Consider the following 20658-nt stretch of genomic DNA (forward strand, 5'->3'; position numbering starts at 1 on the left):
TTATAAGGTTATGTCATAAATAGTGTGATGTTAATGCCTTCTGGTTCTAATTAATTAAAAAGAATAAATACATCTTCGATACATTATATTTTATTCACTGGTACGACCAATATGTAAATAATATCACTAATGATTCATAGCCCCTCGACCTCTACATACTACGTTAATAATTATCTATCTATATCCCCATACTGATTGCTCAGCATGTTTTTATACCGATCTAAATCATAACAAATATAGTTCAAGTTCATGCATAATAAACATGTGATACAAAACTAAAAATTATTGTTTTTATATCTGTTCAATACCCTAAAGGTTAATAATCTTATTTAAATTATGATTTATACAGAGGGTTCATATTTTAATACAGTTAGGTTTATGTTTTGATTTGTTTTTAGATAGAAATCAAGTGAATATTTAACGTAGAATGCTACTTCAGGTTGTCCCAGGACCTTGTGCGGCATTTTATTTTTAATAAATCAAATTTAATACCAAATATAAAGCAGCACGAAATTATCAAAAACCTAGATCTAAGATAACAATTAAAAACACGTAGGTAATAAAATTAAAACAATAATAAAAATGAGCTGAACGAAAACTTTGTTTATTTACGTATTTTAATTCATAATATGGAAAATTGCTATTATGAAAAGTTGTTTAGAATTAAAAATTATGTTTCAATGTGCAATTACATATATCATTCTAATTTAAATGTTGTGAACTATAAAGGTACTTTAATCTTGATCGAAATTCATATTTTTTATATACCTCGTATAAAATTAATAAAATTTGATATATGATGGTTGCATCATAAATCTCAGACCATGAAGAGCTTTTTATGAAGAATAACTTTTCTTCGTCAAATTAAAAATAAAAGAGTTATAAATGAAAATGTTGTTGGTATCCATAATTTGAGAAAAATCTTCAAATATTTTTTTCCGTTAGAAGGATGTAATTGCACATATCAGACCATAATTTTTTATTCCAAACACCATTTCATATAGTCGGTTCGCTAAACTCAGACACAACTGGCTAGTGATTTTAGTCTGTAATTTTAGCAATTTGGCAAAAAAAATAATTACTAAATAGTTAATAATTACTAAATAATTAGTAATTTTGCAAATTTTGGCAAAATTGGCAAAAAACAAAAAAATTACCTACTAAAATCATTAGCCAGTTGTGTCTGAGTTTAGAGAACCGACTATAATAACAATTTTCATTTCATAACAAATGGAACAGTCCATTTATCATTAGGTACTCCCATTAAAGGGGAAGCTGTATATAGTCGAGGAAATGAAGCAATTTGGCTCGCAATTTTTTCGTCCAGCATGGATTTACTTGAAATTTTCACAGAAGGTAGGGAATAGACCAAGGATCATTTTCTATATCATGCCGCTGTACGCTAAAACCTTGGGGGTGGTTGCCACCCCATCTCGGGGCGGGAATTTTTTATTACATTTTAACTATGTAAATCGATGTAAAAAGTGATTACATATAAGAAAAAAATGTTTGTTACATTTTCTTCGTAAAACTAATATTTTTCGAGTTATTCGCGCTTGAAAGTAACATTTTTTCGATGAAAAAATCGACTTTTTTAAAAGGTTTTTTGAGAATACCTCGAAAAATATGCATTTAATAAAAAAAACTGTAGACATCAAAATTGTATCTTTTAATAACACAAACCAAATTATTTTTCTGTAATATCGCTAAGATCAATACAAACCGAGATACGGCATGTTAAAAGTTAGCTTTTTTCGTCAAATGCATAATTTGAAATATTCAAAGTAACATAACGGAAAAACTTTGCATTTTTCGAGGAAAACTTAAATAATCTTTTTTCAAGTTATACAGTTAGGCTTTTCAAAAAAAAATAATAAAAAGTTTCTAGTCTGAAAAGTAAGCGACTTATGATCAAAAAAAGGTCGGTACCTGCTTTTCTCTATGAAAAAATCAGTGAAAACAACCCCCTAATTACCCTCCTGATTAAAAATTGGTCTTTACCTTTCTGTAATTCGTTTTACATTTGTATTATCAATACACCCAAGAAGTTTGACCTATTTAAAAGGCCTAATTTTAGAAAAATTAGAGTTTAAAGAAAAATTAATTTTTTGGAATTTCCCATTTTTCACCTTTTACTTCAAAATATCTCCGAAAATACTGGAGATACGAAAAAAATGATAGTTTACCAAATTGTAGCTTCTTTATTAACTAAAAGTTCCTTGTACATAGATTTTCATTACAGTGAACAGTTAGCGAGATATAGCTGTTTAAAACCTCTATTTACGAGCAAACTCCCCCTTTTTCGAGCCCTTTAAACCCACCCTAATTAAAAACTAAGGGTCTTACGGAATTTAGTTTACACAGTCTTATAACTCTTCAAAAATCCTACAAAGTCATTTTTGAAAAATCTTTTCACCGCCCAAAATGAAGGAGCTATGTTTATAAAACGATTTTTTTTTTCGAAAAATTCGGATAGTCCGCTTATGGATAATTTTCAATATATGTATAATAATACCACAGAACCGGTTCGTATACTGGAAGATGACTAAAAAACTTATTGTATTTGTATTTGTACATATTTGTAAATTCGTATTTTTGTGTAAATAAATGTTTTTGTAATTCTTTAATTCTACTTTTTTTTCTGTATAGTCCTATTAAAATATCTACTTATAAAAACTGTAATGTTATTAAGGGTGGTTTTTAAGGGTTGAAATATTATGATATTATATCCTAAAGTATAAAACAATCATTATTTAACCAATCAAAACCAAATTTTACCCATATTAAAGTATACAATGTTTTTATATAATTTTTGACAATAAGGGGTTGTTTACACCCCTAAAAATAATCAGCGCCCTTAAGCATGATATAGAATATGAAGTACAGGGTGAGATGATCCTAATCCCAAATTTTTATGTAAATCAATGCAAGCCGAAATTATTCTTTTAGGATAAGTAGATTTTTTATATATAGCTCCAACAAGGGTGGTTTTAAAGGTTGAAATATTATGATAGTATATCTTAAAGCATAAAACATTCATTATGTAACTAATAAGAACCAAATGTTGAGAATATTAAAGTTTAAAATGTTATTTTATAATTTTTTACAACTAGGGGTAGTTTTCACTCTTACAAAACCAAAAGCGTACAACGGCTCAATATAGAAAATGAACTAGAGTGTGTAATGAGCCTAATCCCAAATTTTTGTACAAATCGATGCTGGACGAAAAAATTGCGAGGTTTTGCCATTTTTTCAGCTTCATTTCCTCGACTAATACTCGTACAAACCTTTTTAAAATTGTTAATAAATTATTGCTTTCAAAATATACTGAAATTGTATTTTTCAACATCGTATTTATTTTATATATTAATTAAATTCACTATCAAATGCCACTTATATTTTATTAATACTTTATTTAAAATTTAGTTTGACATTCACGAAGTGTCAAACTCAAATAATGTAAATAACCTATGCTTTGCTTAAGGTGATACAGTAGCGATCAACAGGTAGCCAAAACGCGTTCCAAGATTACGGCTGTAATTTTGAATATTTTTTCGAGATATTTGGCACACGTATTCGTAATATAATAAAGAATGGCGGTACAGAGCCAATTTGAAAAATATATTAATATGTGGAAATTACTCTGTAATTAAATACAATATTAAAACAACGAGCCTGTATTAAGGAGAACAAAAAAATACACTTTCTTCAAATAAACTTTTTTATCCGATGCCTAGATTTTGTGTCATTTTGGAACTACTAATGAAATAAAAAATTTTAGTAGTTCCAAAATGACACAAAATCTAGGCATCGGATAAAAAAGTTTATTTGAAGAAAATGTATTTTTTTGTTCTTCTTAATGGCGGTACAGGCTCGTTTTTTTAATATTGTATTTAATTACAGACTAATTTCCACATATTAATATATTTTTCAAATTGGGCTCTGTACCGCCATTCTTTATTATATTACGAATACGTGTGCCAAATATCTCGAAAAAATATTCAAAATTACAGCCGTAATCTTGGAACGCGTTTTGGCTACCTGTTGATCGCTACTGTTTCCTCTTAACAAATTCAGATTAAAAAACTAGCCTACTTACTAGCAACGATTTCAGCTGACGTTTAGTGTGTTGGAAGAAAATAAAAGGATTGTGACGTCACATTTTAGACTTTAAAGTCGATTATCTCGAAGACGGTTAGAGATATCGAAATGCCGTTTTCAGATTTGCTGGTCCATCGATAAATCTGCTCTAAGTATTGCAGGAGCGGCAACGCAATAACACACAGATTTTGCGAATTTATAGGTTTGTTCGTAGAACGATCAGCAACCGTTGCCAACCGTCAGACGCAAGCGCGTTCGTAGTCTACGAACTCGAACTGTTAACTGCGCAGCGCTAACTGTTAACTGCGCATGCGTCTGATGGTTGGCAACGGTTGCTGATCGATTGGATCGTACTACGAACAAACCTTATAAATGAAAAGTTTTCGTTGAAAATGAAAAAGAAAACTAATAATTTAAAAATAGAAGGGTAATGCAATTTTAAAAATTACACAAAAATCAAATCGAGAGATACAAATTGAAATTTTTATTTATAAACATCCAAATCCAAGTATTTTATACTAAATTTACAATCAAGATGCAGTATAAATAAACAAACTAATACACGTTAAATGCTACTAGGAGCACTCCCGAATCGTAATTTACAATGTGATTATATACATTGTAAATCCCAAATCATGATTTCCAAAGTTTATACATTGTAAATTATGATTCGGGAGTGCTCCTAGTAGCATTTAACGTGTCTTGGTTTGTTTATTTCTACTGCATCTTGAATGTAAATTTAGTATAAATAATTAGTATAAATAAAAATAATTTAGTATTCTTTCTATCTACTTTTACGATTCACCACCGAACCACACTGTTCGGTCATCGGTAGCCGGTAGGTAGGTATACCAACTTCTCATGATTCTCTTTCTCGCTCCAACTTGTACTGATTCTATATAAGGTTCTCTTTTTAGACAACTTAATATTTTCTTCCGTCTATAACGTCTAAGAAATAACTCATCTCATAACAGTGGATGATCCATCACACCGAATTTACGTTTTATAGTTATGGAGATAGTTATATGTTATAGTTATGTTAACTTTAACGCAAACGTTAAAAATAACTTCGGTAATTCATCACACGGCTGATTATGTCAGTGTTTTCATCTTCTATTAAGAGATACACAGGGTGGGGCATTAGTACGAGGAAGTCCAATTACTCGTTTGTCATAAGATATGAAAAAAAAAATTATTTAAGTTAAAGTTTGGGCATAGATAGAACCATAGTTTAAAAATATTTTCAAATATGCAGGGTCGCTCATATTGGCAAAGTGACACAAACTTATCTTTTTTAATGTGCTGCTGCTCGTACTAATGCTGCACCCTATATAACCAAACATGAAATTTTACAATTATAGTTAATAGGGAACTTGCATAAAATTTTAAATTCGAAAAAAATTGTATAAATCACAACAGAACATAATTTAGAACCTGTATCAAAAATAAAAAAGTTCTGTTTGTCTTTCGTTTGGCTCCTAAAGACGACTAAAAATTCAACTTATACCAGCCACCCCAAAACGCGTCGTGACGTCACGGGGTTGTATGTTTACATTTTACACCAATTGTATATATAATTTTAAATTAGACATTATAAACGTCAGTAGAAAATACAATCACTTATGTGACGTTACAAATGTTTTTGATCATTTGAACTATTCATAGAAAATTTGTACTTTACAAAATGGTTTTATTTTCAATAGTAAACCTTCTTTCCTTTCCTTCAAAAACTGTATCAAACTGCAATCTCAACAAACTGGTATATTTTATTACAATGACATACGATAAATGTCATTAGAATATAAATATTTTTCCTTTATTCCCCGACGACGATCTGGCTAAATACCCAAGTAGGTGGAGGCCAATAAAGAAGAATATACGTAAATATAACCATAAACTGAACCACATAGTTAAACCCTGTGACGTCACGGGTCGTTTGATCTATTTTAAGATAAGAAGACTTTAAATTTGTCCTTCTAAGTTATTATGAGTTTTTGAAGCGTGAAATTTTGGAAATCTCATTTTTATACAAAACTGAACATTATTATGTAATAAAAAAATGTGCAAGTTCCCTATTATGCTAGCTGGTACTCACAGTAATAGTTTTGAAATATATCTATTTTCATTTATACATGTACACTAATATTGTAGAGGGCGCCAAAGTTGAGGCCTCGAAAAAAGTAGTTCCAATGGCGGACAGTTAATCTCAGGATTGGGATCTCTGAAACAAAAAAATCTTACGGCATTTGAAAAAGGAAGGTATCTTATGTGACAATTTACCACCGTTAGTTAAAAATTCCGCAAAAAAAAAGATTTTAAGGAAATTTGAAAAATTTTTGTGAAAAAATCGCCCGTTTTTCTTCAGTTTTTCATGGTTAAACAATATTTATTTTTTATTTTTTGGTCAAATTGTGGTAAATTGTCACGTATGAAACCTTCCTTTTTCAAATGCAGTACGATTTTTTTGTTTCAGATATCACAATCCTGAGATTAACTGTCCGCCATCATTTTTCGAGGCCTCGACTTTTGCGCCCTCTACAATATTAGTGTACGTGCATAAATAAAAATAGATATATTTTTGTACTCCCTAAGAGTTAGATATTAATATGTAAAAAGTTTTATTTTCATTTTTAATAAAGGTTCTGAGAAAAAAATTCTTGAAAAAAATGATTATTTTTGGTCTTCTAAAGTGTACTAGTACCTTAAGTAAAAGTTTGGGCATAGGTAGAACCATAGTTTAAAAATATTTTTTTTCAAATATGCAGGGTCGCCCATGTTGAAAAAGTTACACAAACTTATCTTTTTTAATGTGCTGCTGCTTGTACTAATGCTGCACCTTGTATAACCAAACATGAAGTTTTACAGTTATAGTTAATTATGCTAGCTGGTACTCACAGTAATAGTTTTGAAAGCCTTTTTCACACTAGGTTTAGAAATATCAAACAGCTTTATTGACATATCCCTACTTCCAGAACATAAAAATGGTTCTTTAGGGTGAAATTCCAAACAAGTAACTTCTTCCATGTGGTCATAAAGAGTTCTAATGACAGGATGTCCTTGCTGTTCCCCTCTTGAAGGATCCATTTCATCTGGTGCAGATTTGGCCAACATTCTGTCTACATCTAATATTTTTATACTAGCGTCTACACTACCTGTAGCGATTAGTTGACCATCTGCTGAAAAACAACCTGCCCTGCAGTTTCCTTTATGGGAAGTTACGTAGGCTGTTTCATAAAGGGCTGGTTCTGGTGCTGGGACATTGGATTCCATTTCGAATTCCAAATCTAAAAATATTAAAATATAAAACATGAAATAATACATTCTCCATATTTTTTAATTTTTTTTTGGTAGCTATATTAAAGTTTGTTATAGTTTATTATTCTGAGATATTTGATACTTTAAAAATTTATTGTTGTTGAGGTGTTTGTGTAGCTTTCTTAAAACTTTTGTAAATGAATTCCGGTAACAAATAAATAAATTATATTTTTCTTTATACACTGAACAGCTCAAAAAACGGCCACCTCACAAAATGGGTCATTTTTGATGTCTCGAATTTCCTAAACTTGTCCGATTTAAGTGATTTTTTAATATATGTTATAGCTGTATTCTTTAACAATATCGCTGTGATAATATTGCTGCCAGACAGATAAATTATCATTGTATACTGGGTGTACCAATCAAACTGTGTTTTTTTCTCAAAGTTCACCACAGCCTGTGAAATATTCTTTTATAAAATACTGAAATTAAAACCCAACTATAGCCTCATGTTTTCTTAACATTTTGTTTTCTGATTCATTCGCTTATGTTGGATAATAAAAAAGTTAGGTACTTTAACAACTAGCCATGTTCTTCATCAATACAGGGTGTTTCTAAATAAGTGCGACAAACTTTAAGGGGTAATTCTGCATGAAAAAATAATTGACCGTTTCATATACCGACATATGTCTGCAAATGCTTCGTTTCCGAGATACAGGATGTGGAATTTTTTCTTATAAACTGACGATTTATTTATTGGTCTTAAACCGGTTGAGACTTGAGATGTGCAAATGAAATTTTGTAGGTTTTAAGACACAGTTATTGCACATTTTTTGACATGCAATAGGGAACTTGCATAAAATTTTAAATTCGAAAAAACTGTTATAAATCACAACAGAACATAATTTAAAACATGTATCAAATATTAAAAAGTTTTGTTTGGCTTTCGTTTGGCCCCTAAAGATGATTAAACATTCAAATTAAAACAGGTGGCAAAAAAGACGTCGTGACATCATTCGTTTAAATTATGTTTACATTCTTCCAAAAAAGTAAACAAAATTTAAAATTAGACATTATAAATGTCAGTAGAAAATACAATGTAACCTCACAAGTGTTTTTGATCGTTTGAATTATTTTAAATGTCATTTAATAGTGTCAGTGTCAAAACGAATGCCAAACCTAATAGGGAACTTGCACATTTTTTTATTGCATAATAATATTCAGTTTCCTTTAAAAATAAGATTTCCAAAATTTCACGCCTTAAAACCTCATAATAGCATAAGTACAAATTTAAAATCTATATATTTTTTTTGTTTTCTGGCCTTGGTTTAGAGAACCTTTAGTCAATTTAAAATAGTTCAAACGATCATTCACTTGTGACGTTACATAACTGTATTTTCTACTGACGTTTATAATGTCTAATTTTAAATTCTGTTTACTTTTTTGGAAGAATGTAAACATAATTTAAACGAATGACGTCACGATGCGTTTTGGGCCACCTGTTTTAAGTTGAATTTTTAATCATCTTTAGGGGCCAAACGAAAGCCAAACAAAACTTTTTAATCTTTGATATATGTTTTAAATTAAGTTCTGTTGTGATTTATAACATTTTTTTCGAATTTAAAATTTTATGCAAGTTCCCTATTAAGAGTTTTATATTCACCATTGGCGCGCATATGGGTAATATGACAGGTAATATTACCCGCATTCATGCCAATGGTGAATTAAAGTTTGTCGGAATTATTTAGAAAAACCCTGTAATTATGAAGAACATGGCTAGTTGTTAAAGTACCTAACTTTTTTATACATAAGCGAATGAATCAAAAAACAGACTGTTAAAAAAACCTGAGTCTGTAGTTAGGTTTTAATTTCAATATTTTATAAATGCTAGAATATTTCACAAGATATGGTGAAATTTGAGAAAAAAACACAGTTTGATTAGTACACCTGGTATACAATGATAGTTTACCGGGCTGGCAACAATATTATTACAGCGATATTGTTAAAGAATACAGCTATAACATATTAAAAAATCACTTAAATCGGACAACATGTATAGGAAATTCGAGACATCAAAAATGACCCATTTTGTGAGGTGGCCGTTTTTTGTGCCAGTCAGTGTATTACATATTTTAATTTACAATCTGCTTCATCGAAGCTATAAGTAAATAGTTTAAGTGTTAAATATGTAAGGGAGATGCTGCCCTATGGCAGCCCTCCTCGCAGCCCTCCTATTATATTTTTACATTAGATCATATATTTAATTTATTAAGTCCATTGACCATAGTGTCTTCAGCTGTCTTGGAAGTCTGGGAGGAGTGTTTAGCAGTCTTCTTCATCATTTGGACGACTTTTCTTCAAGGTAGTTCTTTGTGATTCTTCAAATTTCTTTCTCTACCAAATGTGTGGCTGATTTTTCATGTAGGGTTTTGTTGTTTACATACCAGGGCAAGTTGAATATCATTCTCAATATTTTTTATTGGACTCTTTGTATTATCTTGATATTTGGTGGCTCTAGATTTCTGGGATGATCTAGATTTATACAGTAGTAAATTATTTTCAATAGTGAGTTTTGATTTTCAACTCATAAGCCAGTTCATTTGTCGTATTTTGATATTGATCTGGGTTTTCTTGGCTTGAATGTGCGGCTTCTATGTTAATTTTTTGTCAAGGGTAAGTCCCAAATATTTAACTTGTGTGCCGACTGGTAATTGTGTATGATTTAATGTTATTGTTGGACATCCCTTCGGTTTGTAAAAGTAACTTGGGTTGACTTAGTCTACTTTCACCTTCTATTTGTTGAGCCATGTTCCCAATTGGTGAAGGTGGTTTTGCAGTTGTGCAGACCTGATAATAGGGTCCTCATTGACAGAGATTATGGTGGTGTCATCAGCAAATGTTAAGATTTGCATTGCTTCAGTGGTTGGGATATATGCGGTAAATATAGTGGAACCTCGATTATCGATAGGGCACCGGACAAAGGGTATGACGGATAATCAATTGAAAAGGCAGTTAACTCTCAAATTTTATTTGTATGTTTTGTTTAACAATATGAGGGATTTGTGTTTGTAAAAAATCAATTTGGTTAAAATATTCTGAAATCTTTGTTTACTGTTGTTTCACATTTTGCAACAGCTGAATTTCTTAATCGGCGTAAGATCATGCAATCTACTTTATTGGCTTCTTCTTTTCGAGAATACCACTCGATGAATTATTGCATGTATGATGCAGCTTCTCTAGCTTCTTTACACAAATTTGTCAGTTGCAATAGCATCATCATTGCTACCATCAAATTTCAAGTCTCTGACAGCTTCTAAATCTGGGCCCGGATTACGTACACTCGATACGCATCGTATCCACCATGTTTTACCGTAGCGCCTTATGGGAAAACATGGCGGATACGATTCGTATCGAGTGTTCGTAATCCGGGCACAGTTTCATCCACCTCTGTTGCCATTTCATCATCTGTCAGAAATTGACAGCCATTTGACTCCTCATCACAAATTAACAATTCGTTTGGCTTATCGAAATGCTCAAACAAAATGAATTGATGACTTAATTTTTGCTTATACATTATTAGTCAATACAACTTATATATGGATCCTGACGGTTAATGGAGAGACAGATAATTGAGTTTGTAATAGGTAAAGGAGAATACCCAGGACATTACCCTAGACCTGATTTAATCGGAAATAAATAAATAATATGAGTTACCTAATCCTGGGCCAATTAGATTGTTCCCAATTGCAGACGTTTTTGGTCTGTCTTTAATACTGGGTTCATGTTCAAGTCCTGTTACTGTTAAATGATACAATCTATCACTAGGGGCATTAATCGGATCGGCTTGAACAGCTTGTTGTAATGATGTAGCCACATTTTGATATCCATCGTACAATAATTGACTAAAATAAAAACATTAATAAAAGTTGACTACAAAGATGTAAGGTTACCTTATAATAAGTTTGTACAAAAATTCTCTAGTTTTAAAAACATTATTAGTATCAGGCATTTCCTCATCTTCAACTCCATTGGAATTGCTTAAAGTAGGAGTATTGGTCATTTTATTTAACTTGGAATAAACTATTTTATATTTTATTATTTTATAACCATACACAAATCAAACCAATCAAAAAATATGTATGCTTCTTCTTTTTTAAAATGTTTTTTAGGTTTTACAACAGCCCCCCTAACGAAATCAGTTGGCATAAAAAAATAGAATAATTTTAAATACTAAAAAATCTAAAAATGGATCAAAGTGTACTCTCTACTTTAAATGTTTACAAATATTTATTCTCTTTTAAATGTGTATTTGAAGGTACTCATATTATTGGTATAGACGTAGTTGCATGAGTTGTTTTGTGAAGACCATTTAAGACACTTATTATAGATAAATAAAAAGAAGAAGATATAAACATCACATAAATGATAACCTAGAATTTTGACACTTTTTTGTTTATTATAAATGTTATAAATAGTGGATTGTATACTCCAGATGTTTTTAAGATGATACACGACTAAACTAAACCAATAACAATAATTTCGACCTATTTACCATGTACTTACATCAATTATCAATAGTACTTATTGTGAGTACAATTCAATATACTTCCTCAAATTGTGGGTGTAGTACAAATAGAAATGGTCAATGCAAAGATGATTTTGATCCAAGCCATAAGTATCTAAAAGATTCAAATGAAATTAGAGACAATAATGAAAATGAGTTGCTTAATACGTCCCATATGGTGCTACTAGAAAGTACAATTTTTGAAATGGGAACCAATAAACCTGTTTTTGAGGCAGACAGTGAAGGCCCTCTTCGTAATGTGACTGTTAATACATTTTACCTCGATAAATATGAAGTGTCGAACCAACAATTTTATGATTTTGTTAAAAAAACAGGGTATAAAACAGAGGCTGAAGTTTTTGGAGATAGTTTTTTATTTGAAATGTGCCTTCCTGAAAAAGAACGAAAAAAATATGAAGATATCAGAGCTGCTCAAGCCCCATGGTGGATAAAAATGAGTGGAGTGTCTTGGAAACATCCTGAAGGACCAGATTCTACAATAGAAGGTTGGTATATTAGATAAATAATATGAACAGAATATCACATTCCATGCAGATGACTTAGACAGACATCGTTCACCTCTTAAGTCAGTCTCGAAGAAAACAACATCTTTCGAGTCATTTGCATGGAACGTGATATTTGAGCTAATATTGTGCACATTGTTTCCAACAATACAATTTTGATTGTACTGTTTATATGAATACAAACAGTAAATATTCGAAATAATATAACTACGTATAGGATATAGGAAAAGAAGTCTATGTCTAGGTATCATGAATAAAGTAATTCCCTTATAATTTTAAGAGTTATCATTTTTTCACAACACTACCATTAAACACTGACATTATTTCGTACCATCAATGCCAGACTATCACAACCCAAAAATTGCCATTTTCTGTTTTTTATGAATCTGTAATGGTAATAAGTAGTCTAACATAATGCAAGAGTATTATAACTTAACATTAATATTGTTTAATAATGTCTTATATTAAATTTTGAGTTATAATACTCTTTCATTATGTTAGACTAACCATTACCATTACAGATTCATAAAAAACAAAAAATGGCAATTTTTGAGTTATGATAGTCTTGCATTGATGGTGCGATTTGTAAAAAATGGAGTTTTCTTCCATAGAAAATTTCAGCTCACATTAATTTGTTCCATCAAAAAGAAAAACGCACCAAAGACATAGACAGCAAAACCACTTTTTACTGGCACACTGCAAATCAGATCTCTGAAGAATAACTTTTTGGCAAATATGTGATTACCTCATACTATTTCATACACTGCATACTATCACCAAATAACACTACTGCTCAAAGATACTTTCGATCTCCAAGTGTTTTCAAACACTCAAACAATAAACAATCACCCATACCGGCTAAACAGCTGGTATGGCTTGTCCCCTTCAATGCAACTGACCCCCTCTGGATCTAATTCTAGAATCCATTCAATTCTCACACATGGATGATTTTTTCGCTGCTAAAAATACCCCCACTGGTTAAGACATACAACACTGAATTATATTGGTTGATGCTTTTTAGAAGCAATTCAAAAACAACTAAGTGATTTGCCCAAAACAATTGAGATGTGTAAAATAAATATTTGGACTTTGTTTATTTCAATCGAAGATACACTAATCTCCAGTTGCACCAACAAATAAATGATTGATTTGGATTGCCCGTTCATTTTAAAATATAATTGTCAAAAAACTGTCAAATTAAAAACAGAAATTTTAATAATATCACAAGGAAAAATTCCTGTACTGGCTGTATACCATAAATCACAAAAAATAAAAACCTTATTTTGTAAAAGGTAAACCTTATTTAAAATCCCTAAAAAGGGCTGTATCACAAAACGTTTTCGGAATCAATATTCCATCATCAGTGCTATCACAGGTTTATATGCTTTAAGCCACCAAAATGTACGGGTAAAAACCCTTAAATTGATTTTAAACAGTTGGGGTTACATTATATTATCTGATTTAGAAAGATGTTTAAAATATTTCCAGATTAACCCCTGGCATCAGATGACATCAACCATATTGGTTGGAAAATTGAAGGTAGACCTTACATGGCAGAGGTCTACCTTCAATTTTCCAACCAATATGGTTGATGTCATGTGATGCCAGGGGTTAATCTGGAAATATTTTAAACATCTTTCTAAATCAGATAATATAATGTAACCCCAACTGTTTAAAATCAATTTAAGGGTTTTTACCCGTACATTTTGGTGGCTTAAAGCGTGTAAACCTGTGATAGCACTGATGATGGAATATTGATTCCGAAAACGTTTTGTGATACAGCCCTTTTTAAGGATTTTAAATACATAATATACCTTTTACAAAATAAGGTTTTTATTTTTTTAGAAATTATAATGATTCCCCAAAAAAATATTAAATTTGAACCCTTTTCGAAAGAAAACAAATTCAACACTTGCATATAAATATAAACATGAAGATGAATGTTACGAATCTGAAAGTGATATAGCAAATGCGTTTGCACATTATTTTGAATCTATACATTCTAACACTAATTTAATAATAACAGACTCGTACAAGGAATATGGACTTGAACAATTGTGTTGATTGTATAACTCTAGAAGAAATCAATATTGCAATTAAGTCTTTAAAAAGTAGTGCATCTATAGGTGTGGATGGGATTCCTTCTTACCTGTTTAAGGCATATTCAGAAGTTCTGTTACATCCCCTACAAATTATATTTAATAAATGTTTAGAGACAAGCACATTTCCGGATGCGCTTAAGGCAGGTAGAATAACTCCTATCCACAAATCTGGAAATACGAGTTTAATATCAAATCATCGTCCTATAACAGTATTGCCTTCTCTTTCAAAAATCTTGGAAAAAATTATGTACAATAGACTGTATACTCATGTTTCAAAAACTTTAATGGAAGAACAACATGGTTTCATAAACAAAAAATCAACTCAAACAAATCTGTGCATTTTCAGTCACTATATTGCTTCGTCCATAAATAATTCTCAAGTTGATGTTATCTTTACTGATTTAGCAAAAGCCTTTGATAGAGTAAATCATTCAGTACTATTAAAAAAACTGAGGTCATATGCACTTTCTGACAAGCTTATACAATTTTTTGAATCTTACCTTACCAACCGTACTAATGTAGTCAAATTTGGGAACTGAAATTTGAAATTTGAAATTCTTTATTGAAATAGAAATCCTACTAACAATATTTAAATATGAATTTGCTTAATTAAATACAATATACAATACATGCAATATTATACAACACATACAGATTTATTAAAAATTATTTTTTATCTAGGTAAAATATATGTCTTTAGTAATTTTTTAAAAATTTGAACTGTCAGTGCATTCTTAACACTGGGGGGAAGATGGTTAAATTCATTCATACATTTGTAAAACAGGGATGTCATTGTGCTATGTTTATTAGTTTTTTGAATATCAAAATCTTCAATATTTCTAATGGTATATGAATGAACTTGACCCCTCAATGTAACATATTCATTAAAATATGCAGGCAGCATTCCTTTTTTTAATTTAAAAATGAAAACCATAGTAAGGTAGTAAAGCCTTTGTTGAACTGAAAACCAACCTAAAGTAGAGTACATCATCTCAATTGGCGTGTAGCGATTGCATCGAAGAATTGTTCTCATACCTCTGTTATACAAAATTTGCAATGATTGAATTGATCCTTTATCACCTAAATATAAAGCACTTGAACAGTAGTCAAAATGGGGCTGAATTATACTTCTAAATACAGTGATCCTTGAAAATAATGATAGATCTTTGCTAATTCTATTAAAGAAAAATAATTTTTTAGATATTTTCTTGCAAACTGCTACTCAGACAGTTTTATAACCAGGTCAGGTGTACCGCAAGGTTCCATCCTTGGGCCTTTACTTTTTGTTATGTTCATAAATGACATCACCGATTATATAAAATTTGCCAAGTTTCTTCTATTTGCAGACGATTTAAAATTATTTCTTACAATAAAGAACGAACATGACTGTATTAATTTACAACAAGATATTCGAGGTATATCCACATTCTGTAAAAATAATGATTTGAACCTAAATGAGTCAAAATGTAAACTATTGACTTTTTCTAGAAAGCGAGAAATCATAAGAACAGATTATTTTATTAATGAAGTAAAACTTGAAAGGTTAACAAAAATCAGAGATCTAGGGGTGTTATTCACTAGCAACTTCTCCTTTAAGAGGCTACAGTAGCGAGCAACAGGTAGCAGCAAACGCGTTCCAATATTGCGGCTCTAATTTTGAATATTTTGTCAAGATATTTGGCACACATATTCGTAATATAATAAAGAATGGCGGTACAGAGCCCAATTTTAGAAATATGTTAGTACGTGGAAATTACTCTATAACTAAATAAAATATTGATAAAAGGAGCCTGTACCGCCATTAAGAAGAAAAAAATAATAAACTGTCTTCAAATAAACTTTTTTATCGCATGCCTAGATTTTGTGTAATCTTGGAACTACTAAAATTTTTTATTTCTAACAAGAAATCGAACATATTATAACTAAATAACTAATTAGGCAACATAGAGAAATTATCAGTGTCATTTTGACAAACCTGCGTCAGGGCCCGGATTACGTACACTCGATACGCATCGTATCCGCCATGTTTTACTGTAGCGCCTTATGGGAAAACATGGCGGATACGATTCGTATCGAGTGTTCGTAATCCGGGCCCTGATTTTCTCTAATTTGTTCTGTCATCTTTATTGATATCAGTCCAGTGCAGTAGTGTGTTAATTTAAGAATTCGTTATAGTTGTTTCATAGGAAAATAGTGTTTATTGATAGTTATTTATTATATTTTTGTTGTTGTTGTATAAGTTGTTGGCCTGTTTGAAATAATAGATTGTTGTTAATTGTGTTTTAGTTCAGTTCTATGTAGGTAGGTAAGTATATTTTACGTAAAAACATTTCGAATTCTAATGCGAGTATAAAGATTTTGGAGGATATTTTATTTTTAACATATTATCAATAGTTTAACGAAATGGGAAAAGTTAATCAAACGACAAATAAAGCGAATAATTCCAAGAAAAAGTCCATTAAAAGCCGTGCCAAAATTATGAGAACATCGAAATTGGAGCCACCACAAATTTTAACAATGTAAGTACCTATGAGAAGTAATCTACTGTTGTCATACATAAAAAAAGTGTGAAAAGTTGTTTCCCATGAAAATGAAATTCGTAATAAATCTATGTTTAGGTACAGAAATCCTGACTACAGTACAAATGCCAATTTTTTTTAGGTAGATATTCATAGTCCTGTCGCCAAGGGGGTACAACGGCCTCCTTTATTCAGATGGCCTTACCCAAGATTTTTTTATGTATCTTGACCCGTAGAACACGAATTTGTTGGGTAACAGTTGATTCGGATGTCGATAAGATTGTTATAAACAAGGAACTTGAGGAATTACATAACAGCGATTTCTCGCAAAACAAAACATTTTTTTTTGTATTTTTTGGGTCATTCTAAGCAAAAACTGTTCTGACAAGTTTTTTCGTAGGATGCATAGTTTTCGAGATAAACGCGGTTGAACTTAAAATCGAAAAATTGCAATTTTTGAACCCGAAAAAATTTATTTTTGCTAAAGGTGATACAGTAGCGATCAACAGGTAGCAAAAACGCGTTCCAAGATTGCGGCTGTAATTTTGAATATTTTTTCGAGATATTTGGCACACGTATTCGTAATAAAATAAAGAATGGCGGTACAGGGCCCAATTTTAAAAATATATTAATATGTGGAAATTACTCTGTAATTAAATACAATATTAAAAAAACGAGCCTGTACCGCCATTAAGAAGAACAAAAAAATACAATTTCTTCAAATAAACTTTTTTATCCGATGCCTAGATTTTGTGTAATTTTGGAACTACTAAAATTTTTTATTTCATTAGTAGTTCCAAAATGACACAAAATCTAGGCATCGGATAAAAAAATTGAAGAAAGTGTATTTTTATAAAAAGTGCAGGAGCTAACAATGCCGAGGAAGATCTATCAGGCTGCATCTCACTTCCCGCCTGTCCAGCACGGTAAAATTCCAACAAAGCTTAGATCCGAATACTCAGATTACGAGTAGAACTAATCAAAATAATAAATAATCATTCCATGAAGTACGACTTAACCTGGTAGATTTCCCTCGGCCTTCTTAGCTCCGGCAATTCGTTGGCTTGTAAATTTTAGAAGCCACAAGCCACGATTGGTTTAACCAGAAGACTAGTTCTAAGTTTTATTTTATTTTTGATATTGTTAATATTAGAAGTAAAACTTTCGTTCGTCTTTAGCAGATACCGCCACGGCATTCATGCCATCATTTCGTTGTGAACCGATAACGGTAGCCCGAATTTTAGTAGTTCAAAGAGAATGAAATATGCACCTCTGATGGGACCCTAAGAAGGGTTAAAGGGTGTTCTAGAGTGCCTTTGGCGTTCTATGAACTAAATAAAATAAAACTGCTCTCGTTTCGCTTCACAATGAAATTATTATTTATTATTATTTTTTCATACAAATACCTATGTTAACATAAAATTTTCACCCATTTGGGTTTATTTTTATAAATATTTATTTACTAATAACAAAATTGTTTTCGGTTACTTCCATTTAGCGCGCCTATGAGTTAAATTGTCAATAATATTAATCTTAGATAAATGTCAAAGATTACCACTGTTGCCAAAGTTTATGATACTATCTCCCGAAGTTATATTTTATTGCTACCTGTTGATCGCTACTGTTTACTCTTAATGAGCACATTCTCAAACTAACTAATGATTGCTATAGACAGTTAGGCTTTATCCTAAGATCCAGTAAAGAATTTTATTGTGACACTACAATTAAGCTTTTTAATGCATATGTGAGGTCAAAACTCGAATATTGTTGTACCATATGGAGTCCCTCCACCATATCACATGGTGATATGATAGAGAGGATTCAGAAGAAATTTTTGAGGTCTTTATATGTGAGGAAATTTGGGATTTATCCTTTTAAGGTTTCCTATAACTTGCAGAGAATGCTTTTTGACACTGTGTTATTGAGCGAAAGACGTAGAAATGCCCAAATCATTTTCATATTTAATATAGTTTATCAAATCATAGATTCTCCTCTGATTCTTTCTTTTATAAATTTTAATGTACCAGACCAAAGACCAAAGATGTAGACACACTTTATTTAAAATAACTCCAGAATATGCAAACTCCCCCATGGCAAACTGCTTAATGGCAATGAGTGAAGACCTTGACCTATATAATATGAAAAAGAGTACTATGCTACATAAACTGTGATACCCTTATTTATTGTTTTAACGTGTATTTGTTTTATTGTATTGTATAAATTATTGTATGTTCTTATTGCCTTGTATTGACCAACTGTGCATTTATAATTGGCATCATTGCTGTAAATGTGCAGTATAAATAAATAAATAAATAAAAAAAAGAAAAATAAATGTTCTGTTATTATATTTGATGGTAATAAATTTAATATTTTCGGGAGAATCATTAAAATTGCTGTTTTTAATTGACAGTTTTTTGACAAATATTATATTTTAAAATAAACGGGCAATCCAAATCAAAAGTCAATCGTTTATTTGTTGGTGCAATTGGACATAAGTGTTTTTTGCTGAAGTTTAAGATGGAATTGAAATATTTATCACAAACTTCTTACCATTTGAATCTTTGTAAGGTGCATATTGAAACCTCATGTACAGAATGGGAAGCGAAATACATACATGAATTTTAAAAATTATAGGATTTTTGAATTGTTACCATATCCATTTAAAAAATCTCGATGAACATGCCTTGGTGTTCACATTCTTGCTAGTTGTACAGTATACTCTCTCTATAACGAACACGGATATTACAAGGTTTCACTTATAATGAGGTACATTAGGTGTCCCATGAAATTTCTGTTGAACTATAATACCTCTATAACGAGGCATATTTGGTTATAACGAGGGAAAATGAGATGGAAGAACATGTGTCTTTACCTGTTTTTGGCACAATGACAACTATAAATAAATACCCCAGCTGCCTCTATACATAAATGCCTAAAATCTGTGTACTTACCGAGGCCAGTGATATAATAAACTCCACCGCCTGTCAACTTCTTCTTGTTTGTCCACCGACTCTTTTTCAAAAGTGCCATTCAAATAATATTTAGCATCTTATATTACTCGGAATGGCTTCATTATAGGAAGTTAATGTTTTAGAAAACTACATATTCATATGTATGCACAATATTATTGTTGTCTGATATAATGAGATCGACTTATAATGAGCTAATTAGTCTGCCATTTCAGTTCTCGTTATAGAGGAAGTCTACTGTAGTAAGCTTAGATTTGAATTAAAAAAAAATTGATACCAAAGCTTAAGAGATTAAAGATTAAAACAATTTTGTCTTTGATTTCTACATTTCCTCGATATATTTTTTATATTGTTCTATTTGTCAGGTAAAATGAATCATCCAGTGATTCATGTCTCCTGGAATGATGCTGTTAAATATTGTGAATATTTGGGAAAAAGGTTGCCTACGGAAGCTGAATGGGAACTGGCCTGTAGAGGGGGATTGAAACAAAAATTGTATCCTTGGGGAAACAAACTACATCCAAAAGGACAGCATTGGTAAATGTTATTTTGCTTTTTTTATTGTAAATGTCAACAGCATGTTTGTCATTATTTCTGCGTTTACTAATTTTTTCTTTTGTTAAA

General features: G+C 30.9%; 2 protein-coding genes across 3 annotated transcripts in view; one reads left to right on the forward strand and one right to left on the reverse strand.

The window, feature by feature from the left end:
• Positions 1-11516, reverse strand: part of LOC126887873 (cleavage stimulation factor subunit 1) — a 40891-nt gene extending 29375 nt beyond the window's left edge. Inside the window, exons 1-3 of the mRNA XM_050655769.1 lie at positions 11307-11516; positions 11071-11258; positions 6997-7385 (exon numbers count right to left, since the gene is read on the reverse strand). Coding sequence (XP_050511726.1) covers positions 6997-7385; positions 11071-11258; positions 11307-11416 — 687 coding nt within the window. The 5' untranslated portion in view covers positions 11417-11516. The remainder of the gene's footprint in view (positions 1-6996; positions 7386-11070; positions 11259-11306) is intronic.
• Positions 11517-11748: 232 nt separating this feature from the next.
• LOC126887875 (formylglycine-generating enzyme-like) overlaps positions 11749-20658 on the forward strand; it is a 76874-nt gene continuing 67964 nt past the window's right edge. Inside the window, exons 1-2 of one of the 2 annotated variants that reach the window (XM_050655771.1) lie at positions 11749-12426; positions 20400-20571. In XM_050655771.1, the coding sequence (XP_050511728.1) occupies positions 11910-12426; positions 20400-20571 (689 nt within the window). In that variant the 5' untranslated portion in view covers positions 11749-11909. The remainder of the gene's footprint in view (positions 12427-20399; positions 20572-20658) is intronic. The other variant, XM_050655772.1, reaches the window with a different exon arrangement.

The sequence above is a fragment of the Diabrotica virgifera genome, chromosome 7, assembly GCF_917563875.1.
Source record: "Diabrotica virgifera virgifera chromosome 7, PGI_DIABVI_V3a".
In the NCBI taxonomy this organism is placed as follows: domain Eukaryota; kingdom Metazoa; phylum Arthropoda; class Insecta; order Coleoptera; family Chrysomelidae; genus Diabrotica; species Diabrotica virgifera.